At 30.2% G+C, this 15,685-nt stretch overlaps 2 protein-coding genes across 3 annotated transcripts in view; one reads left to right on the forward strand and one right to left on the reverse strand.

Moving 5' to 3' along the window:
* Positions 1-15,685, forward strand: part of LOC115234652 (atrial natriuretic peptide-converting enzyme) — a 46,113-nt gene that overhangs the window by 4,838 nt on the left and 25,590 nt on the right. Inside the window, exons 1-3 of one of the 2 annotated variants that reach the window (XM_029805885.1) lie at positions 7,911-7,944; positions 8,172-8,232; positions 15,361-15,478. In XM_029805885.1, coding sequence (XP_029661745.1) covers positions 8,180-8,232; positions 15,361-15,478 — 171 coding nt within the window. In that variant the 5' untranslated portion in view covers positions 7,911-7,944; positions 8,172-8,179. Of the gene's footprint in view, positions 1-7,910; positions 7,945-8,171; positions 8,233-15,360; positions 15,479-15,685 lie in introns of those variants that run through there. The other variant, XM_029805876.1, reaches the window with a different exon arrangement.
* On the reverse strand, positions 11,058-14,009 carry LOC115234669. Its single transcript, XM_029805896.1, has 3 exons — positions 13,701-14,009; positions 12,094-12,126; positions 11,058-11,619 (listed from the first exon to the last, which is right to left on the reverse strand). Exons 1-3 carry the CDS (start codon positions 13,899-13,901, stop codon positions 11,521-11,523), a joined length of 333 nt encoding a protein of 110 aa, XP_029661756.1. The 5' UTR covers positions 13,902-14,009; the 3' UTR covers positions 11,058-11,520.

Here is a 15,685-nt window from a genome sequence, read left to right on the forward strand (position 1 = left end):
CTTTACTGATCGGAGGGGGAGGGCTGTGACAGATAAATTAAAATTTCCAGTCGATGGAATATCGCGCAAACTAAATATTTCATGTCTACATGTCAAAACTGAATATATTTATATGCTGTCAATATATTTTCGATTTAGTATAATTCTCTCTTATTTTTCTCCGTCGTTTACGACGATTATCGGATTTATCATTGGGAAATGTGTCATATTTATCGCGATTATCTAGAGCCTACGTATTAATATGACGGAGATAAAACAGTCGATACTCTTCCGTATTTTTCGTCCTCATTCTTCTTAAATGATCGATCCGCTCTCTTCCAAATTCTTTTTCGATGTACAATCGCTATTATCTCGCAAACGTATATATCGTAAGACATTTAATTTTATCTCCAGTCACTCAATAACTCGATCGTTCCGAAGTTATTCTACGCGATGTGCCATTATGCCATTTTATCCTCGAATATAGGCCGAAGGATTCGAGGAAGAGTATCCGGCTAAGAAAGAGAGAGAGAGAGACAATAGAAACTAAGTGTCGAGTGCTCGATGCGATGATGTTACTCGAGAGCAATTTAATAAAGAGACTAAATTAATTCACAGTCGCAGTGATTTCCATACGATTGTTTTCTTTATCTATTTATTCATTTTTATCGGACGAATGGCCAACGTCAAAAGCTTCCCGCGGTGTATGATTTAAGCGAAATAGGTTGTCACGCGGACATGTCCGATCTACCTACATGTCATCTCGCGCATGACCGATGGTCATGTATTGTATAAACCCACGCTATAAATACCAAAATAACAGATTGATTTATGATCGCGCGTATCTCTCTTTTTTTCGTGATTTACGGTGTCTCGAAGCGCCGTCGAAGCTGCTCCCAGAGAGTGCGCAGGGAGAGTTTATTTTCTACCTCTAAAATATACATTTTTTTCTCTTTACTGATCGGAGGGGGAGGGCTGTGACAGATAAATTAAAATTTCCAGTCGATGGAATATCGCGCAAACTAAATATTTCATGTCTACATGTCAAAACTGAATATATTTATATGCTGTCAATATATTTTCGATTTAGTATAATTCTCTCTTATTTTTCTCCGTCGTTTACGACGATTATCGGATTTATCATTGGGAAATGTGTCATATTTATCGCGATTATCTAAAGCCTACGTATTAATATGACGGAGATAAAACAGTCGATACTCTTCCGTATTTTTCGTTCTCATTCTTCTTAAATGATCGATCCGCTCTCTTTCAAATTCTTTTTCGATGTACAATCACTATTATCTCGCAAACGTATATATCGTAAGACATTTAATTTTATCTCCAGTCACTCAATAACTCGATCGTTCCGAAGTTATTCTACGCGATATGCCATTATGCCATTTTATCCTCGAATATAGGCCGAAGGATTCGAGGATTTTCTCGTCCAGCATTGTGTATCGCTATACGTGTATACATATAGCTAAAAAGGATTTTTATGTATGTAGAGACTGAGCGAGGAAAGATGTAAAAGTGGATCTGTGAAGGTGAGAAAGAGAGAGGAAGAGAGAGAAAAAAAAAGAAAAAAAAAACCGTAAAGAGCGAGATGTTTTGCGGCGGAGGCCGCGTTTGCGATACATGACGGCTTTCGACACGTACGCGCACTTAATCGCGCGTATACTTGTATCGACAGCTACGGGCCGGCTGAATTTTGAATGCGACTAATACACGAGACCAGCGATATACCTACCTATACCCACGAGATCGATAAAGGCGTGTTTTCGGCGAGAAATGGACAAGCGTATACACAGATACGTAGATAACTATCGGACATTCCGAAATTTCCACCGCCGGAATAAATTCGCTCTTCAGTATTTTCGAGGTAAATTCACGCAAAGCTGAAGGACTGTCGCAATGAAATTACGTGCAATATTCGAAGATTCGTTCGTTTTAATAAATCAAAATAAAATATAACATAGTCACGATTTTCCGCGACAAAAGAGCAAATAGTCGTAAGGGAAAGACGGGGAGAAGCGGGAAGAGAGATTTATCATAATTATATAAATATTTATTTCTCTCTCGTGTCATAAACACGAATTGTAGAATAGCATAACGATTCAAGCATATCGCGCAAGTTATTTGTTGCCGTTTCGGACTGCGTAATCCGTTTGCGTGAATGCTTACATCCGCTTACAAACGCTTCATCAAGAGTATCTCTATCTATTGAAAACAGAGCATATTGATCTGCATATTGAACAGAAGAAAAATTTTGTACTAAATTGTTTTCACGCATATTTGTTGAAATATTAACGCGCAACAATATTTTTCTATGAAATTTAGAGAAAGAATTTCTTTAATGCGGATATTGAGGATGTTGAACTTTTTATGTTTCAACATTTTTATCGTTTCATATCGTAATCTTAAAGTCTCAAACTGAAATTTATATTGAACTGAAGTCCATTTCAATTTAAATAACAAACAAAATTTTGTCACTTATTCGCGTCTCTAAGTTCATTTGGAGTGATATTTTTTTTAACAGATCTTTTACTTCGAAAAAGAACAATATTTTTAATCAAAATTTACTCCAAATTTTTTAAAGAAATAATAAAAGAGATATAAATATTCATTTTTTTCTTGCGATCTGAAACATATCCTGCATTTAAAGGAAGTTTAAATAATTTGATTTAATAATTGCTTTAAAAGTTTTCTTCAAACTTTTAACTCACGGATCTTACGCATCTAAAGCTGTGCGATTAAATATAATTAAACGAGGTTTTAAAAATATAACACGTTATTAAGACTATTATATCTTTACTGTATCTGGTCTCCATAATGGATAAGAAAGGGAGGAAATTACGTCGATTTTAAGAGGGCTTGAGAGCTCTCTCCTCCTCTCTCTCTCTCTCTCTCTCTCTCTCTCTCTCTTCGCTTCTCTATCCCCCTTATCTTAATATATTTTAGGATATTTTACCCAATTTTATCAAACAAGATTCTCAAGTTTTTTTCTAAAAATCCTTTCCCTTTTCTGGCATCTATCGAGCAAAAATAATTCCAATTAATTTTATTTTATAATCAAATAATATTTTTACGATTTAGAAATAAAATTTTTACCGTATCTTTTTTCCAGGAATTCATTTATTTATTATTTTATTAATATTATATATATATTCACTTTTTATATATATATCTTCCTGCTTCTTTCTTTTATTCATTTTCGTTTTTTTCTTTTTTTGGAAGTCAATGTCCAGACCTACTTTATATATACAATATCACGAGAGATTTTCGACATTCGTAATCCTTTTTTCATTTTTCTGCAAATTGGAACAAGATTGTTCGATCTTATCCGTTGTAAGAATGCTTCTCGAGGAGATTGCAGACGCAAGCGCCGGTTATCGAATTGAATGAATTAATTGATTGAGTTTGCAAAAGTAAACGAGGAAAGGGGAGAGCTTTGCGCAATATTATCAAGGATATAAATTGATTTAATCTACAGGATGATTAAGAAACGGCACTAAGACGGCTTCCGTTATACGACATGATTACATCAAATCCTGTTGTGGTCGCTTCAGAGTTTCTACCTTCCTTTGACTTAATATTAGATTTTGTACATACACAATATCACTTTTTCATACAAAGTATTCAGGATTGCAGTCCTTTATTTATAATTCCTTTGATTAATTTGAAATCAAATTTGCGAAATGTTTATATCTTCTGAATTATAAATGTGATGATTATAAAAGCGAGATTTTTCGTAAATCGAATTTTAAGAATGCAAATGAATAACAAAACTTTAATTAATATCAAATTGATTTTTTACTGGAACAGATTAATTAATTCGACGCTTAGTTACAAGGACGTCTAATTTTAACGTTAAAAAACGACAACCGTTAATCAGATTTTTGTTTATTTATTAAACATGTACGAAAACAATGTACAAAAGAATTTCTGAATCATAAAAGTGACGGTAATTTTGCGATATTTCGTATTTATTCCGCATAAGATAATAACTCAGTTAAATAATAATGAGTATTTTAATCATTCTATCTTTATAATGTAAAAGCATGAGTTTCCGGCGGCGCTCGAATAATTACGCCTATACATATGCAGAGAAGATGCTTACAATCTTTTACATTTATGTTGCTTAATAACGACATTTTTATCGCTCACGTGTTCCGCTTTCTTTTCGACAAGTTACTAACATTGATGTGTAAGAGCAAACTGATTTTTATATAACCGATAATAATTATGTTATACAGCTTTATACAGCTTAATTTATATTGTATATTATATATACATTATTGGATAATTTAAATTATATATCATATTAATATATGTTGTTTTGATGAAATAACTTTTTTTTTATGTTTTTTCATTCTTCATGACTTTCATTCTATTTTATATATAAAATAAAGATTAAGGCATATATCTATTTCAGTTTTTAAAATATATTAAAAAACTGCAATTATTTAGGATTACTATTTTTTTGTTAATGTGTAAAAATGTTACACTAAGTTATCTTAAATATTGACTTATATATAAGTATATTATATATGATAGAAACGTCTCGCGCGCGATATATCATACTGTTCTACTTTTTCTTATTAATTTTTTAAAAATATAAAAAATACATATAAATCGAGAGATATAGCACTATCGAGTATATTTGACGAATCGATATAGAGAAATTCTCTATAGTAGGTCACGCGACGAAGCGTGGAAGAGAACATGGTAGAGAGAGATGAATTAAACGATATGTCATAGAGCGAGTGAGAGAGTGAGTAAGAGAGGGGTAGATTTCTAATTACAGCAACTGTCCTTTTAAGTGAGATTTACTGCAAATTCCGCGTATTAATTGGCTGCCACCAGTACTGATTAAACGTATTGTTTGCCGATTCGCTATTGTCATGAAATTCGCGCTCTAGGACGTAACAAAGATGATAAAGCGCACGAAAATACATGTTATACGTTTTTTATACTTATATATGTGTGTGCATGCAATATGTATATATATACAAAATGTCTTTTTAATAGCAGATTCTCTGGCAAATATAAAAATGATCTTTTCTTAGCGAAAATCGAGTCGAGATATCAATAATTCTCGAATAATTGTAAAGGAAGAGCTTTTTGTAGAACTGAGAGCTTTTTGTTGAACTACATTTTGTAGAATTAAAATTACATTCTTTAGTTAATTTTAGCTAAAGTTTATATTGATAAAATTTTAATTTTCGGAGCTTATTGTTAGTCATAAAGATATATAATGGATAAATCATATATAATACATATTTTTTACTCATAGAGCATTTGATTATTCACGTTATAAGCAGACAGATAGTAATTTCACCGAGATGCAGCTAATGCAAATATATTTAAACATTAAACACAAGAACAATTCGTCCTTGCTCGTAGCGTGGAATTAAATTTGCAAGAACGATATAAAGCGTTAACGATATCACTTCACTTTCGAAGGCATGTGTTATCGGTTATTCGTTATTAAATGTAGAATTTATGTTTCCATTTATTATTCAATATTCCACGTGCCGCATTGATTGTGAATTATAGGATTCTATCAGAAAATTGATACGCATTGTAACACAGTTGAAGTTTAATATATTTTATGTTTAAGCTTCTGCGGATTATCTTTAAAGAGAAGAAATAAAAGAGAGAGTAGAAAATGAATCAGATATCAACTTGAACGTATGCATGTAGTGGGATCACAGGAAGAAACATTCAAGATTAAAGAATGCATTGCCACGTTTATCCTTTTATTTTTTATTTTAATCTATACCAATAAACAAAGGAATATTCATAACTTTCGAAATTCCAACGTTCGGCATTTTAGTAAAAACTAATATTCTGTGAAAGCGAATTCCGCATCTAAATGAAACGACAAATAGCATTCCATTATCAAACGCTTCTAACGCTTAATTCGCAAAAAACTCTCTTCATATGTTCAGTCATTTACAAAATTAAAAAATTATCTATTTCCCAATCTCTTTATGCGCTAACAAAAATTGAAACCTATATCCAAACTTCACAAAGAATGATACCGTGCGAGTGTCTATTTTTCAGTTTAATTCTGAGATATTTTGCATTGAAAGTCAATGACGTAGAAAACATAGAGTAGAGATAAGGTGAATTGAGGAGAAGACGAATAGTACGATGAAACTGATTTTCTCGAGGCAACGCGTTTTCACGCGCAATATCCTTGACAGTCCGCACAAGCGGTCGCTCAAGTAGCTGTATAATGAAAAGTGGCCGAGGCGCCACCGAAGAAATTCCGACGATCCTTTTTCTCGTTTACGCAGTTGTACGTCGATAGGAGGATTACATCCCGGCTACAAAGCTAGCTTCATAAAAAGCAATTAGCTACACATCGAGTAAAATAGTCCCCCTGCATGTGATCAGAATTCTTTTTTCTTATGTTAGTTTTACGTGACAAATATTCTAAAGATTTGATTGCGAGAATATATCCCCGCAGAATAAAACCGTAAGAAAACTTCTTTATTTCGATGAACCTTAGAACACGTAATATACATATATTAACGTAATATACGTTAAATTTTACAATAGATTTTTGTTGTAATTATAGCTACAACCTATTAATTTGAACAAATCGCATACGTTTAGAGTAACTGTCGTCGCTGTAATATTTAACGTAAATATAGAAATTGCTTCCTACATTAACATTTCCATTTTACATCATTTAAATTATTTTCTCGGGAATTAATTATTGAATAAACATTTTGAATTATGTTTTCAATTAATAAATCATCAAAATTATAATAACATAGTGCAAATATTGACCATTCACACATGTATAATTATATACATACATTTATATATTAAGATTTTTTTACACAATATCGTGCATTTTTTTAAAATATTTTTTTATCTTTTTTCTATATAAAAATTTTTTTCGCAAACAAATAACGATTTGGAGAAGAGAAATAAAGTAGAATACCGCGCTGATTGTTAAATATTGCTTCATTCAACAGAGGACCAGAGTGTGCAATAGCAAAAAAATCCGCTCAACTTTATAAACAGTGATACAGATAGAAACTTTTGCGAAATTTGTCAGGGGAAAAAAATTTCGCAAAAAAACGATCACGATTGTTTGTGTATTGCGCATCTGTTGATTACAAAAACAAGTTCCGGATTACTTCTAAATGACAAAATGAAAATCGCATGACACGACAGTTGAATGTGAAACGGAAGTGTAACGGAGCGGTAGATCGATTTCGAGCAGAGGTCCGGATTAGAACTCTCTTCATCAGTCGATCAAATACGAGCGGCTTATGTATGTACGTTAGTATACAGACATGAAAGCAAATTGACTAGCTCGCGCTTTCATACGGCATGCAAAGGGACGGTGAGGTCGAAGATGTCATCATTTGCAAACCGACAATTTACGGTTAAAGGGCGAATCTTGTCGAAGCGTTGCGCGCGCACACGATATCACATTTATATTGATTTGAAATCGCATATCGATACGCTGATACTGCACGATTCGACCCGCTTGCAGTAATAAATAATAATCATAACTTATATATACTTTTGTTGTCGTGCGTGTATCTGTTTCCGTAACACATCAATGTCAGACAAATTAAAGAGAGCTTTAATCCATTATTAGCGATTTTAGTATTTTGTCATTGAACTTGTCGGAAATCGTAGTCAGAAAGTGGACGTATACGGATATTCCTCTTACACGGTGACATCCTCTTACATCGAAATTACTTTTTGCGATAGAATTGAAGAATATAGAGAATATTTCTTTCTTTCGTTTCGTTTTATTTTTATTTCATCGTATCCTTTATTTTACAATAAGAAATATTCAAAGCAAGTAAATAGCAAAAATAATAAAGGGAGGACCGCGCGATTGGTTTTATTAATATTTTTATAAAATTTTTAAATCATAAAATATTATGCCAATGGAATCACAGCTACGCTATCTGGAATTTTCTCTTGGTCGTAAGAAATTTATTAACTTTAATACTTAAGCGGGATTTTTTTCTTGGATGAAATCTTTTTATAAATTATACACCCAATATTACATTATAACATTATTCGGTTTTCTTAACTGCAAGATACAATATATTATAGAACCTTACTGACTTATTTCAAATTTTTTTATTGTATCATATCGTATATATTTAACTTTGTCAAAAAAAAACGTATTTTTGCTTTGCATGTTACAGAAATCAATATGTCCACTACGGAATCGCGTGATGGTGATACGAGTCCGACACGTCGGCCAAGGTAAGAAAATGTCCACGTACAACTACATATTAATTGCGTACTTTTAAAAAGTATGCTGTGATAGTTTTATTCATCTTTGTTTCAATAAAAAAAAAAGAATGTAGTATAGTTTAATCTCTTTTGCTGGCAATTTCAAGTTTTGCTATATGATGTAATAATGAGAGAGAGAAGTGTCGTGAATTTTGTGGAGAGTACAATTCATACCCATCTGTAATTAATTTAGTATAAACTCAGCGGGGTTATTTAATCAGACGGCGTGCTTAATCAGATAGTGAATCTGTTCTTCTCTTCTCTCTCTCTCTCTTCCACTTAAATAACAACTTGCTGCGCATTAATTATAATAATGCGATTGTCCGAGCTTAATACCCGTGACGAGTTATATATATATATAAACGTGCGGTCGATGTATGGGATAATACTTTCACTGGAGATACAAACTTTGTTGTTGCATGGTGTGATAAAAAAAACCTATCGTAGTTATAACGCTTCAGCTGACTCAATTAAAAAAGGTATATAGAAAAAGCGATAATTAGAATATCTATATAAGTTTATATATATGTAGAGACAACTTTCACAGCTTTGTATATAAATATTTATACAAAGTTATGAAATCATGCAAAAAAAAGTATTTGATATTTGCATGTTCAAAGCGCGTTTTATCGGTTTAAGCGGTATTATTGCATAATGTAGGGCTGAAATATTGAAGAGATTAGTCGCAAATGTTATATAAACTGATAAAATATTTGAATTGAAAATATCAATTGCGTTTTTATAAAAATGCAAACACGTGAGAGATTAAAAATAATAATGATAAGAGATAATCTATTTTAACACCTTTAATACACTTGTCTTTATTTAGTCTTAATAAAATTAGCTCAACTTCCTCAGTTTCAAACGATAGATGAACCATTTCCAAATTTTTTATTGAACATATAACTGACCAGGATATTTAAAGACAAATGTTCAGTGAAATTCAGTTTATTTATATAATATATAATCTATTACTTATACCACTCCTATCGAACTTTTTTTCTTGGTATAAATTTCGAATATAAAACGCTTTGACCTGCAATTGCTGTTCGTAATCTTGTCGAATATCATGAACTCTATGAAAATCTGTGATTTTTGTCTCAGGATTTTTGTCTGCACAATAACAATATCCCTAAAATCTATAGTAGAACTTTGGCCGAGCCTGAAGGGATTATCTCTTGCCACTGCTTTTGCTAATCCCAATTCATGGGCGAAGGCTGAAGCCGACCCGAATCCTCTTGCAGAAGCAAAAAGAACAAAGCAAAGTTGAAAATAAAAACAAAAGGGAAAAGGGAAATAATGTGGCAATCAATCAAAGAAACACATATTTCAAATTTTTTATTTACGTTGAAAAGAATCGAATCTACGTAGAATTTAATTTTTAGGTACAATAATTTTAAAGCAATTTTTCAATAACGTAAATATATTAGGTCTACCGGAAAGTTCTGTCCGTTTTTGGAATAAAACAAAATACAAATTTTTATTACCGTCAATAAACTTTATTAAATAATGTAATTGCCATTATTATTAATGATTTCTTGCCAGCGTGAGGGCAATTTGTATATCCCTTTTTCGAAAAATGTTTTATCTTTTGATGCGAAAAATTGAACCAGTGTTTGTTTGATATCTTCTTCATTTTTGAATTTCTTGCCCCTTAAAAAATTTTGTAAGGACAAAAACAAGTGATAGTCGGTGGGTGCTAAGTCCGGGGAATATGGTGGATGCGACAGAATTTCCCAGCTTAGTTCTGCAATTTTTTGACGAGTCTCCAAAGCAGCATGTGGCCTGGCATTATCATGATGCAGTATGATGTTCTTCCTATTGTACATCGCCGGCCTCTTTTCTTGGACTGCTGTATTTAAATTATCCAGTTGCTGACAATACTTCTCCGAATAATGGCAATTACATTATTTAATAAAGTTTATTGACGGTAATAAAAATTTGTATTTTGTTTTATTCCAAAAACGGACAGAACTTTCCGGTAGACCTGATATAAGAGAATATTAATATATTTATAGTTTGAAGTCTTGATACGTATGCCTATATAATAGATCACGTAAAATAATAAAAATATTAATCTTTACATAACACATTATATACCGCGAAATATGCAAAACGTGTGTATTAAAACTGACCTCCATTTCAAGTTATATGTAGCGCATAAAGATATGACTTGAAAAGTTGTTTTTAAACAACTGTATTTTTCAAGCAGCGCATTCGTAATCGATATTATGTATACAATGGCCTTGATAATAAAATATTCATATTTATTTTATTGAGCTGTTATAAATAATAAAAAAGAAATAACTTTGTTTATATGCGCGTACGTGTATGCGTTGTGTGGTACACGTGCACTAATCAAAATGTTAAAATATAAATAATAAATGTACGTTTTCAAATAAATTTTACATTTAACTAATTTTTTATTCATGATTACCCGAGAAAAAATTGTATAATAGAGTCAGATGTACAATATACATAATTAGTTACAAAAATATCTTATAATATATGTAATTTTATATAATCATATATATAATAATATTTTATTATTTGCAATATAAGATCATATTCGACTAGATCTGTTTTCATATATGTATAATCAGATTTAACGAATATGATTATCTAAGATAAGATCATATTGCGATAAATTTTGAATTTGATTATATAGGATCTTATATAATTACATAAGTCCATTTTTTCTTGGGTAATATGAAAATGATGTATTATCAAAATACATAGAATCGCGCATTAACAGAATATAAAAATGATAAGCATTAACAGAATATAAAGTGAGCTTTTGTCGTCACAGAATCCATTTATTTATAAATCATTGATTATAATAGTAAATATCATTATCGTACAATTTAACCAGAAATAATGTACATATTACTGATTATAACAAAAATTTGTGTTTTTATTCTATAATATATGAAGTAACTATATATCCATTCTTTACCTTTAATATGCATTCATTACTTCAAAGAATCAAACACTACTTTAAACATATAAAAATAATGATAAACATATATAATTGAAAAATAGCATCTTAAATACAAGATGGTGTTAATTTTCGTAACATTATGCTACACACAAATTTTGCAATAAAGATACAATACTATAAATTTAAACATGTTATTTATTTTTTATCATGTAATAGCAAAATAATTGTTTATAATTTATAATCATTAGATATATATTTTAATGTTTCCTTTGAAAATATACATATCAATGTATGTCTCCGGCATAGTTCCTCCGTATTTACCAAGTTAGTGACTTATTTATGTACGCTTGTACTGTTTCTGCCAGCCATGGATTAGATTTTATTTTACTTGATATGTGCATCGAGTTGTTGTACATCTAAATAACAAAAGATTATTTTGCTTTAACTCTTATTGTTAGACAGTAAACAGTGCGACAGCCGCACGTATGGCAGACTCTGGATTAATTTTGACTTATAAAAAGATTTCTTTTACGCATCTCATTCAATATAAAATTTTATATTAAAATTAAATTTAATTAGAATTTAATTTTATTAAATTGTTAAATTATTATCTTTTTTTTCAAAAAATGCTGCTCGTACATTATCATTAAAGGAAAAATATATTCCCAAAATAAAATTAAATTAAATTAATTAATATTTTTATTGTAATTTTATACAACGTACATATGAAATGTTTGTTTTTATATAACATACACATACATTTGAGCTTTTACAAAACAATTTTAAGATATGGATCATGAATGACGGATATTATATTCTTATAATTGCGCTCATAAAGCGTAATTTTCTTTCTGTCTGTACTTACAAATAGGGTACAAATGCGTACTTACCGTTTCCCAGGCTAGTTGTGTCCAATAGAGCCCCTAATAAAAATAAATAATTTTATTACATGTAAGAAATTATATGTCCAATAAAAAGCGCGTTTTCTACACACATTCAACAATTTATACAATATTTTAAAATATTTCATTGTATGTGTTATTCCGTAAAGGGAGAAAGAAAAAACATAATAATATAAATATTTATCGCTATGAATTACTAAATTTCATAATGATAAGGTTCATATTTTTTGGGTATTTTTACATGATTTTATTGAAGAAAAGATCAAGAAAGATAGAAATCTATACTGAATTAAGGGGTCGAATTTTCCGTAAAAATACAATTGTAATTAATATAAGATAGTTTAGAACCACTTCAACATGTGGAAGATTTCGACACTTTTATAATTTAACATTATTAAAGCTGAAATCTCAAAAACGCTGATAGCTGAAGCATTTTTATGATAACGAATGGACAAAATTGGATTTCCACAATGTTGTAGAGAATGTCAAAAGAGTAATTTTACTATTATGGTCCTAAAACGGTGTGACAATTTTCGTGCTCGCAGAGAAACGAAATTTTATATGCGGAAATTATGTACATATTGCTTTATTTATTTATATAATAGTATTTTTATTTTGATTTTAAAGATTTTTATTTTATTTAAAAAAATATTATATTATTTCGAGCATTGTACGAAAAATGCTCGCAATTTTTTCCGATGAGTGTCCAGATCTCCCTTAATGAAATAAGAAGAAAGCAGTTTACTTTATAACTATCAAGCCAATTTACTTTTAAGCACCTGTATATTACGATCTCTTTTTATCTTTTTGTATAAAATATAAAAAGATTAAAGTAGTTCTAATAAATATATATATAATGGATATATATATAATGAATATACCCATAATGGATATATATATGATAAACATATACATATAAATACATAAATCAGTTCCTGAAAATTAAAATACTAATTAGTTATATAATTCAAATATATTATTTTTAAGTTAGTATATCGAAACGTCTCTAAAACATCTTTAAATTCTGTAAATCGATATATTGGATTGAGTAAAAATCTTCTCGTTTTTTGAAAGAAATTTGAAGAAGAGAAGATCTTGTATAAAACTTTAGAAGATGAGATGATTTTATGTATAAAACTTTATTAAACAATGTATATTAAAAGGAAAAGAGAGAGAAAGAAAGAAAGTCCCATTTTATCCGATTATTTTCTATCATCTTTCAAGTATTTTCATCCTAGTGATAAAATCGATATTAATAGTAATAAAGCCGAAAATACACACTTCTTATTCTTTTCCACTTTCAAGCTAATACCATACGATCTAAACACGATCTTTACTCCTTTTTTTTTGAACGACGCAATGAAACGTCAACAAATGTCAGTTTATGTATGCGCATGGGAAACTGGAGATAATTGTAAGTTAATCACGTAAAGCGATGCTACAGCTATCTTATGAAAAAAAAAAAAAAACGGAAAGACTTTTTGATCAATCCAATATTTTTAGCGAGAGACGCGATTAAAGTTATCATGATTGCTCGGGATATACTGCTAATTTATTAAAAAACTCTGAGTACAGAGTTTATAATTAAAGCTTACGCCAAGAAGAGTTGGTATGCCTAAAGCAAATGCTTCGACGGTTTGCTCAGGAGTGGCTGGTTTCGCAGGTACTTCCCAACTTTCAGAGGAAGAAGAAGAAGCATCAGAAGTAGTGGTTGCTCTCGCTTCTACTCTAGGACCGTGCACGATTGCCATAATATAGATTATAGCAAGCGCTAATGATAAGCACAACAATCGCATTCTGTAGCGCTTACTGACACTCAAGTTACGTTAACCTACACGTTTCTGAGTTACTGACTCGGACGAGCAGCGTTTACATATATATATATACTAAAAATGCGATTAACATTCACAGTTTCGTGCCTAGAAGGGGTACTTATATTCTTTATTACAATTATACATTTTATCATAGAAATATTTTTATTTTTCTTATACGACATTAAAAGAATATAGTATATATATAATATACGATGTATATATTATAATGAAAGATGTAAAAAGGATGATTTTACATGAGAAACGGCTTGAGTAAAATGAGAAATATTATTTAGATCTTTTAGTATATTTAAAGTAATTTTTCAAGCACGATTATTATTGCGTATAAAATAGCTTTGATTAAATATATATATCTGCTTTTACTGAAACGCGAATTTTACGAGAAATAATTTTTTGCCATCATCAAAATGTAAAGATATGATGTGAAGTAATAATAATAACAATAAATATATAACACATATATGTAGAATCGTTTGATTAAAAATTAATATATTATTTTATATTTTATATTATATATTATATTTTATCGAATACGTTTTACATTTTGATTGTATGTATAAGAAATGCGATTAGCAATCACAATTTCTAAAAAAATTAATTATTATTTTTCATTACACACTTGTATATACTTTGTCATGGAAATGTTTTTATCTTACGCGAGAAATATATGACATTGAAAAAGTGTAATATTCGGTGAAGGCTATGTATGCAATAAATTGTTGATATGTGAATATCGTAATACTCTTTGATACGCAATACATGAACATTTTTAAAAGCAGATACACGAACTTTGCAGTTATAAGATAACATAACGATTCCTGGAAAATAAAGCCGCAATGTGTCTTTCTGTCTAGATAGACGCATGTCGGTATAAAAATTACTAGAGATAGATATTTGTAAAATAACGCGGAGCTATATAATATTATTTCGTCGTGCGTAACTTTAATGTTCGGCGCTCGAGGTCTTAACGGCCAACATTGCGATTGGATAATCCAATGGCCATTTCAATGTCTATTAATCTCTACGACTTGGAGACAGCAACAATTTACGAATATCTATGCAATTTACTAAGTATAATATCCGAGAAAGGATGCGAAGTATGACATGTATGTTGTTTCCGCAAAGCAAAGATTACTTCGACGACTTGTCAAATTACGATAATATTATAATTCATGTGCATTTAAGAATTTCCACATTATTTATCTTTTATATTCTTTTTAGGTGTTTGTGGTAACGAGATAATAAATTGTTTAAAATAATTGCTTATTAGTAATAAGGAAGAACTATCGATCGCAATAATTGTCAATGTAAAGATTATTAATTATTAATTAATTATTTTTCTTTAATTTAAATTATTTTATTAATTAATTAAAATTGAAAGGAAGATGACTAAGTTTCAGCGGTAATATATTTTGTATTTCAGGGAGAGCAGAATCCATAGCGTTAGTCTACCAGCTAGAACTTCAGTGCTTCCGCAACCACCGCCCACCGGAAATGATATGCCGCCGCCAATACCACGTCGACATTCTGCTACTCCGGCGGTAACAAATTTTATTTATTTCTGATCATTGTCTCGTAAATTAATAAATTCAGTTTAAACGCGATTTAGATATCGTATTTTCATTATTCATCTTATTTAGAATGTATCCGTTCGAGATTAAATGTGATTTGCTTTAACAAATCTTGACAATGTTCTCCAAGATATCTTACTCAGCATGTTGTATAAATCGTTTAATATATTTATTATT

This window comes from Formica exsecta, unplaced genomic scaffold, assembly GCF_003651465.1.
Source record: "Formica exsecta isolate Colony F162 unplaced genomic scaffold, ASM365146v1 scaffold108, whole genome shotgun sequence".
NCBI lineage: Eukaryota > Metazoa > Arthropoda > Insecta > Hymenoptera > Formicidae > Formica > Formica exsecta.

Bases quoted from the DNA above. Each gene is read 5' to 3' on its own strand.
- LOC115234669 (XM_029805896.1), bottom strand. From the start codon at position 13,901: ATGCGATTGTTGTGCTTATCATTAGCGCTTGCTATAATCTATATTATG. The intron at 12,127-13,700 runs GTAAGCTTTAAT...TATTTTTATTAG, and splicing joins GCATACCAACTCTTCTTGGC to GGGCTCTATTGGACACAACT. The intron at 11,620-12,093 runs GTAAGTACGCAT...TTTGTTATTTAG, and splicing joins CACAACTAGCCTGGGAAACG to ATGTACAACAACTCGATGCA.